The sequence below is a fragment of the Coregonus lavaretus genome, assembly GCF_964263955.1.
Source record: "Coregonus lavaretus genome assembly, chromosome: 19".
NCBI classification, from domain to species: domain Eukaryota; kingdom Metazoa; phylum Chordata; class Actinopteri; order Salmoniformes; family Salmonidae; genus Coregonus; species Coregonus lavaretus.
This window is the reverse complement of record NC_140006.1, coordinates 34,968,189-34,976,766: the sequence shown is the minus strand read 5'-3', so window position 1 is coordinate 34,976,766 and position 8,578 is coordinate 34,968,189. Positions and strand designations below refer to the sequence as shown.

General features: G+C 41.9%; 1 protein-coding gene and 1 pseudogene across 3 annotated transcripts in view; both read left to right on the top strand.

Moving 5' to 3' along the window:
* Positions 1–654: 654 nt before the first annotated feature.
* Positions 655–3,178, top strand: dusp12 (dual specificity phosphatase 12). Of its 2 annotated transcripts, none has more exons than XM_084183838.1 (7): positions 655–782; positions 1,392–1,671; positions 1,766–1,879; positions 2,018–2,136; positions 2,423–2,510; positions 2,671–2,848; positions 2,977–3,178. In XM_084183838.1, the coding sequence occupies exons 2-7, from the start codon at positions 1,427–1,429 to the stop codon at positions 3,127–3,129; spliced, it is 897 nt and encodes a 298-aa protein (XP_084039964.1). In that variant the 5' UTR covers positions 655–782; positions 1,392–1,426; the 3' UTR covers positions 3,130–3,178. The 2 variants fall into 2 exon arrangements, with proteins under 2 accessions (XP_084039964.1, XP_084039963.1); XM_084183837.1 differs by having other exon boundaries at positions 2,372–2,510.
* Positions 3,179–4,112: 934 nt separating this feature from the next.
* The window catches only part of LOC311147033 (cyclic AMP-dependent transcription factor ATF-6 alpha-like), an 82,604-nt pseudogene continuing 78,138 nt past the window's right edge, over positions 4,113–8,578 (top strand). The window contains exons 1-6 of the transcript in view: positions 4,113–4,201; positions 4,505–4,605; positions 4,752–4,818; positions 7,732–7,811; positions 7,916–8,003; positions 8,142–8,321. The product of the transcript in view is annotated as a cyclic AMP-dependent transcription factor ATF-6 alpha-like (transcript). The remainder of the gene's footprint in view (positions 4,202–4,504; positions 4,606–4,751; positions 4,819–7,731; positions 7,812–7,915; positions 8,004–8,141; positions 8,322–8,578) is intronic.

The window sequence follows — 8,578 nt, the reverse complement described above, 5'->3', positions numbered from 1 at the left end:
CTGTTCAACAGTCTGATGGCCTGGTAATATAAGTTTTTTTTTTTTTTATCGCAGGTCTTAGCTCTGATGCACCTGTAATTAGAATGAAATATATTTTGAAACAATGCTATATATTTTTGAAACATATTTTAAGACTATGTGCAATACAGTTGTGTTGAATTTTGAATAAAACATATTTCTGAGGCAAGTTCACATAAATCGAGTATCAGGTGCAGCCTGCCTTGAGAACCGCGTTAGGTCGCTATGTACCTTTGCTTTGACATGGTGGATCCGTCAAAAGACAGGTAAATAACGACCACTAGCGGCTGTCCAGGCTGATGTGCACCATCTCCCAAGACAAAAATGTATTATATTGTCATGCCACCAAAGCAGTACATAAATCACATTACACAAAGTAAAAAGTAACCTGCTGCAGCCCCCGTTCCCTGCATAACCGACGGAGGTCAGCAAACCGTTTGTTCACAGTTTAGCTGAGGAACGCCAAAACTCCGTTCTCGCGCGACAGGTTCTCAATACTCTACTCCGCTTCAATATACGGAGTTGAGCGTTCCTCAGCTAACACAACTTCAAACTTCGTTCGCTGTGTAGGAACTAAAGTGGAACTATCTCCGGAACTAAAGTATTCCGTTTTTGTTTGCAGATCGGTTACAGTTCATAACCGGACCAAACAGTTTAGAAGCCACAGGACGTTTTTCAAGCATTATTTTGTTTTAGTTTAATTTAGTAGCTAGCTAGCTAGTTGTTTAGTTCTTAACAACTCACTGAAATAGCACACTTCGTTGGTAAGAGGCACAATTGATATTTTTAACGATAAGAATAACATATATTTAGGCAACAAACTTGAGACTGATTTAGCAGAGTTGGGTAAATTAATCTAGCTAGCTAGCCTATCAAGCTGTGTTTAGCTATAGCTACGTATCTGTCAAAATGGTCATTGAGTGAAGAGTATTAATGGACAGATCATACCTCATCAATTTGTGGATAAAATATACATATATAAGTTATATTCTGATATGCAGGAAGAAAGCTATTTAGTACAGCATATAGTTTAAAAAATCCAGTTAGCTAGCTAACGTAGTGAATGACTTACACATACACAATATCATATTATTGTATAGCACTGACATATGCTAATAGACGGCAGGTAGCTTAGTGGTTAAGAGCGTTGTGCCAGTAACCGAAAGGTCGCTGGTTCTAATCCCCGAGCCGACTAGGTGAAAAATCTGTCGATGTGCCCTTGAGCAAGGCACTTAACCCTAATTGCTCCTGTAAGTCGCTCTGGATAAGAGCGTCTGCTAAATGACTAAAAATGTAAAAATATACACAATATCATATTATTGTATTGCTATGCAGTCTTTTCAGTGTCACATGCTAACAGGTGTTATTCACAGGTCTTCTACCCAAGAGAAATCCTGATTGCCAAGCCATGATTCAGGTAGAGGCAGGAGTCTACATCGGGGCAGCATCTGACCTCAAAGATGCCCAAGACCTGACCAATGCTGGCATCACCCACATTCTCACAGTGGACTCCGAGCAGCCAGCTTCACCTGATGGGTCATTTAGGATGAAGTATGTCTATTCTCTGGACGAGTCCTCCACAGACCTACTCAGCCACTTCGACGACTGCATACGCTTCATATGCGAGGCGTCAAAATCTGTCCTTGTGCATTGGTGAGTGAGGCCTATCTAATCCTGAGCAATTTAATGCATATCATGATGATAGCCTCACATGCATTTGACATGCAATGCTGTGTTTGTGTTTTAGCCACGTAGGGCAAAGTCGGAGTGCGGCGGTGGTCACTGCTTACTTGATGAAATGTCATAAAATGAACTTGATGGATGCATACGCCAAACTCCAGCAACTTAAACCTGATGTAAAGTAAGCAAAAAAGCTGTGATTTTATTGTACCATTCAATAGCAGGGTCTGCTTTGTTCAAGTTTATTATGGACACTTTGTTACTCAAAGGAAGTACTGTTGTCTTGGTCAACTGTAAAACATATTTAATTCATGTTTAGGATGAATGAGGGGTTTATGGACCAGTTAGCACTATATGAGTCATTGGGTTGTGAAGTAGATGTCACCAGCCCCCAGTACAAGCAGTACAGACTCCAGAAACTCACAGAGAAATACCCAGGTATGTCCTGATTTTTTTCTCACCTCTTCATCATTTCTGTAATTTACATTTAGCATATTTTTCACCTAGTCGGCTCAGGGATTCGAACCAGCGACCTTTCGGTTACTGGCCCAACGCTCTTAACCACTAGGCTAACCTTTATTTTTCTTCATCTTCCTGTTCCATGACTACTGTAGTTTATTTGACTGTACCAGGGGACATTACTCTTGTTAACCTAATTGAAACGTTAATCCAGCTCTGTTTTGCAGAGATCCTCTCTTAAGACTGTTGTTTATCCTTGACGCAGAGTTTCAGAATGTCCCAAAGGAGTTGTTTGCAGTGGACCCTTCCCTAAGCACCTGTTCTGAAGTGGTATACAGGTGTAAAAAGTGTCGGTAAGGGAACTGAATGAATGAATGAAGAATACACACACCCTACTGTTTCAGATGCTTAACAGAGACTGAAGTGAGAGTGAAAAATAAAGGCTGTCAGCAAGCAACACAAATGTTCTTCATGTTCACCCTTTGGTGTTACCCCCTCTGTCTTCCTCTCTAGACGGACGCTGTTCCGCGCTTCCAGTATCCTCAGTCACACTATTGGCAATGGGCCGACTGCGTTTGCCTATAAGAAGATGAGTAACCTACCGAGTGGGGACCAGACCCAGTGTACCTCCTACTTCACTGAGCCTGTCCAGTGGATGGAACAGGCCTTGTTAGGGGTGATGGATGGACAGGTAAAAATGACAATTCGCTTTTAGATGGAATAGTCATACTTTGTTAATGCTGGCATGGAATATTCAGACATTTTGTTCAGTTTAAGTCAGTTTTAGTCATTGTTCAGTGTAAAATTTGTTTTTTCCAGCTCTTGTGCCCAAAGTGTAGCTCCAAGCTGGGCTCGTTCAGCTGGTGTGGGGAGCAGTGTTCCTGTGGTCGATGGGTGACTCCAGCCTTCCAGATGCATAAAAACAGAGTGGATGAAATCAAACACATCAGTATAGCCACACTCAAATCATGAAAATGTAAAAATGATTCATATCTGTAATAAATGTATCAGAATAGCTGTCTCCATCTTTCCCTGTCTGCTGTTGATGGTTCATAGATTATGTAGGTTACCTAGACTATTTCTACTACTCGCATATTAATTAAATGAGTAGCCTGAGGGCAATTCCACGTTAACGGTGACACTGAGACTCAGATTTGTCACTTGTATGACAAACAAAAACCAATGATTGCAAAGTTAAACAAACCATAGAACTCTTTGCACGAGGACTACTTTTCATTTCCTCTGAACATTTTACAAAAACACATTTACTTGAAGAACAGTTCAGATGCAAAGTTTGGTAACAGAATGACGGTTTGTGCCATCATTCTGTTACCAAACTTTGCATCTTCAAGTAAATGTGTTTTTGTAAAATTTTCTGGGGAAATTGTTGAAAGTAGTCCTTTCGCATGGAGTTGTATGGTTTATTTAACTATGCAATCATTGTTTTTTGTTCAACATACATTTAAAGTGACAAATCTGAGTCTCAGTGTTACTGTGGAATTGCCCCTAACAAGATGGTATTTTTATTTTTCTATATTACATGCAATTGAAGCAGATTGCACAAACTTGATGAGAAATAGATATCTCTCTTTCAGAATATCTGTCTCTATATTTCTCTCGGTCTTACCAGTATTTCTACTACTCACATTATTCAATGGAATGATTATTATTAGCATTTTCTGACCCACATATCATAATGCATTGGCATTTTGAAGAAGCAAATCTCCAGACATGTAGATGTTTTCCTCAATGTGCGGCTACTAGTTCAAATAACCTTTATGACGAGCAGGCGAGACCGACTGGGAACTGTCATGTTTTGTAATTGTCCCATCGCGGGTTCTGTACTAATAGCAGGACGTGTATTTATTTACATATGGTGTTTATAGTGGAGAGTTGACGACAAACAAGGAAATGTGAACACTCTTTGTTTTGACTCTTGACAATTTCTAACATTAGAAATGGCAGAGTTACGGTTGGATTTAGACAGTCATCTACAATATGGCCGATTTTGCCGATATTTGCATTAATCATGATGGCGAATGGGGTAAGTGCGATTCTTATTACAAAATAATAGCTGTGTTGTAAACACAACGTGCAACTTCATTGACTGTAAGGAAATAATGACACTCAGTGAATATACTCTACATTATTGAATATAACAACAGTTTTAATGCTCAAGCGCAGCAGTACTTGTTTAAGCAACTTTCCCCCTTACTGTATATTTTTATGAATTGAAGCTACTTTGGAAACTCACTGATCTCTTGCAACAATTTTACATGCATAATGTATTAGAATATATACTTTGGATTATTTCACTGATCTCTTCCTGCTTGCAACATTGTTACAGACATCAACCTGTTTAAAGAACTTGAAAACCTAAGTGATGCAGAAGAACTGCTTGAAGAATTTGAGTTCACACCACATGATGAAACAACACTGCAACAAGAGGTATTACAACTTATTTCCCGTCTATGTAATGCTATGTGTTATTATCCTACTAGCCTAGATCAAAAATTATTGGAAGTAGTCGCTGCCTAATCTACAATCAGTCTTAATGACTGAAAGTGACAGCTAACAGACTGCATGTTTCTCAGGTGAATGACATAAATCTGTTACAATGGAGATCCTTTGCCAGTGGAGATACTGACTATTGCTGCACAGGTAAAGATCACCAGGATTGCATCACTTTAACTATAACAGCCATGTCACAACATTGAGTTGTTGGCCCCATGCCAAGGCAAAGTAGGCTAAGTGTAGCCAACCATCAGAAACCGTCTTCCTGGTAATAGATTACAATCTCATACAGGAAACACCCACACTGTAAAGGGGATAATCGTTGATAATATATAAAAAAAATCTATCCGGTTTATAATAAGAATTCAGGGAGAACACCTCCAGAGCCGAAGCAAAGAAAATGTCTAACGGGCCTTCCCTGAGAAGGCCATTATATATTAATCACACAGCACCAAATGTTCTGTAAACACCAGCCTGAGAGGCTTGTAGGAAGCCACAACATAGGCTGCTACAGAATCACACAGTGTCACAGATGCAGGTAACTGCATAAATAAATGAAACACCTGAGTAAATGAGGGATACAAAGTATATTGAAAGCAGGTGCTTCCACACAGGTGTGGTTCCTTAGTTAATTAAGCAATTAACATCCCATCATGCATAAAAATGCCCAGTTGCCCATTATTTTGTCTTTAAAGTGTGTGTGTCTGTCTCAGTCACCAGAGCTCAACCCAACTGAACACTTATGGGAGATTCTGGAGCGGTGCCTGAGACAGGATTTCCCACCACCAACAACAAAACACCAAATTATGGAATTTCTCGTGAAAGAATGGCGTCACATCCCTCCAGTAGAGTTCCAGACACTTGTAGAATCTATGCCAAGGCACATTGAAGCTGTTCTGGTGGCTCGTGGTGACCCAACGCCCTATTAAGACACCTTTATGTTACCTGTACATTATGAGTGTGTCCTCAAATCCAGTCTGCCGTCAAACTTTAACCATAACATTCAAGACTGGCAGACATTTAATACTGGCAGTTAAACAGGTCAAAGGTAAGAACATCAGTACTTACAACAGATAATTATAGAAAACTACTTTAAATAAATATGATACTTAGACATACATTTTAAAGTAACAGTTAACCCTGTGTTGTTCACTGAGCAGTATCACACATCGGCAACCTTTTTGTGGGTTTAGCTGGGGTCAAAAGTTCAGCAAAGTTGACCTCTGCCAAGCCTATTTGCAGATGCACGTTGATGAAATGTCAAAGGAGCTGCTGACCGTCGTGACACACAATGGGCTCTCCAGGTACTGTAGTCTACCGTTTGGAATCACAAGTGCACCAGCGCTGTTCCAGAGGGCGATGGATCAGATCTTGAGTGGATTGCCAGGAACGCATACTGGGATTCCCTCACTTGCTGCAAGCAGAATGCAACGGTGGGCTTTGTTGTTGTCAGCACACACCTATGACATCAAGTACCGCAAGTCAGAACTGCACTACAACGCAAATTGACTTTCCAGGTTACCACTACCTGTGGTCAAGCCAGAGTCATGCCAAGTGGACATCTTCTACTTCAGACAAGTGGAAAACGCACTTCAACATAAGTGTGGAGAAACACCAGAAACGATCCGGTGTTATCTGAAGTGATGGACATTATCATCAAAGGTAAAGTCGCAGGAGATGCTACGGAACTGAAACCTTACCTTTCCAGGAGAACTGAGCTGTCAGTACAGTCTGGTTATCTGCGAAAACATGATCCTCATGTCAGAAGGTTTGCGAGTTACCTCAACTTGCACCTCTTCGTGGTCGTGGATGCTCAGAGCAAGTGGCCAGAGGTTTCCATCATGAGATCTACTAGTGCAGAGAAGACCATCGAGAAGCTTGGAGAAGTGTTTAGACGGTTCGGATCGCCACTCCAACTCGTTAGCGACAACGGACCGCAGCTACTGTCCCAAGAAATGGCCACGTTCCTAGAGGTGAATGGCGAACTCATCAGGTCCGCACCATATCATCCATCAACCAACGGGCTGACAGAGAGGTTCGTACAGACCATGAAACATGCCTTAAAAGCGTCTCAAGGTCAAGGGATACTGCACCAATGCTTGAACAGCTTCCTGCTATCCTACAGGAACACACTGCACGCAAGTCTTTGCCTGCATTGCTACTCATGAGCTTCAACCTACTCAAACCTCAGAACGCAAAGGAGACAGTACGACGTAAACAAGAGAGTCCAGTCAAACGTTGTGAACTGAGAGGAAATGACAGAGCCTCAGCCTGGAGAAACTGTCTTAGCTAGGAACTACCTCAACGGACCAAAGTGGGTTATTGCTACAGTCATTGCTCAGACTGGTCCTGTGTCCTACACTGTCCAGACTGCAGAGGACGTCATCTGTAAAAGGCACACAGATCAGTTACTGTTGAGTAAAGCAACACCGACAGAACCACCAGTCAGTCGTGAGTGGTCCAGAACTCTGACTGGGTGACACCCTGACCCAGTAGTCGTCACCTAGGGGCTCACAGTCATCTTCTCAGGACTGTTGTTCATAATGGGGACAATTTATGTAGGGGGAGGAGATGTGGTGTATTGGGGTTGTGGCGCAGAGCATCATGGGGGTGTTAAGAACAGCACGTTCTAGATAAATGGTTGAACTGATTCCTGTCTCCCGTCTCATCATTATTGAATTGTTATAAAGATGTGGTTATGAAACCCACGAGACATAACAGTTATGTACTGTTTCCCTTCCCCCAAGGGAATGCGTCTGTCTGCGTCTACCCGCACATACTGTGCCATCAAGTTTATTACATATCAATTCATATTAACAGTAAATCATATACAGGAAAATAATTTATCAAATTGGGGGAATTGATCCGCGGGCCTACAAAAGGGCCCATCCCTGCCCTAGTCAGGAGACATTAGGTGGCTGTCTTGGGCGTGGGAAGGCTGCACCTGTGAGGCCCCCAAACTGTGTTGTGTAAGGTCAATCACACAGGAAGTGAAAGAGGATCGGTAATGTGATGCCCCTGCTTGTCAATTGAATTGAGTTCCAATTGTTTCGTTGGCAGATGTAGGAATGCCTGGTTCCTCCCTATCACCAGGATCTGCAGTTAGTTATACCTCCTCACTGTCACCACTATCCCTGAAAGTAAGATTCCAATTCACTCAACACTCTCCCCCTATGTGTAAATAGTAGGCTAAGTACTGACTACTCTCACAAACTTCTCTCTTGTGCATGCATATGCGTACCAGCAGGAATATGCTGTGTCTATGCAACCTCTACTGACTATGGTGTCTCCTGAAAAGAAAATACACAAGCGAGTGAGCCCATCTCCCAGAGGTAAAACGTCTCTTTGATGTCACAATATGGTGGATATCTTCAAAAAAGTATTGAAAGTGTCTGTTTAGAATAGATGTATCATAGTTCACCCCTGTATTAACCACACTCTTACTTATTCTCTTACGTTTTTCCCACCAGCCAAGCGACCCGCCCACCCAAACCAGAGGGTGTCCATCCAGCCCAAACTTCCCCCCTCTGTCCCCCTCACCCAACCCTTGGCCCCTCTTCTCAAAACCAGGACCATTGTCATCCAGCCCTTTGGCCTGCAGACTGTGGTCTCAGTGGTCAAGGCTCCACCGCATGTGACTGTTTACTCTTGTGTTATCTTACAATGAAATAGTATTTAGTATGTGTACTATTATTTGGAGGGGTTTGAATAGTGTGCTGCACTGTTTTTTTGTGACTAATATCCCTCTATATTGGTGGGTCTTATTCACTGAAGTAATTCAGGTTATATGGCTTCCTCAAAGTCCAATAGTACTCCTGAGATTTAAACCAGTGAGTTATTTCCCCTACCAGAAGTGGATAAGTTCATATTGTCTATGGATCTGTCTCCGTTCGTTCTTACTATGTTA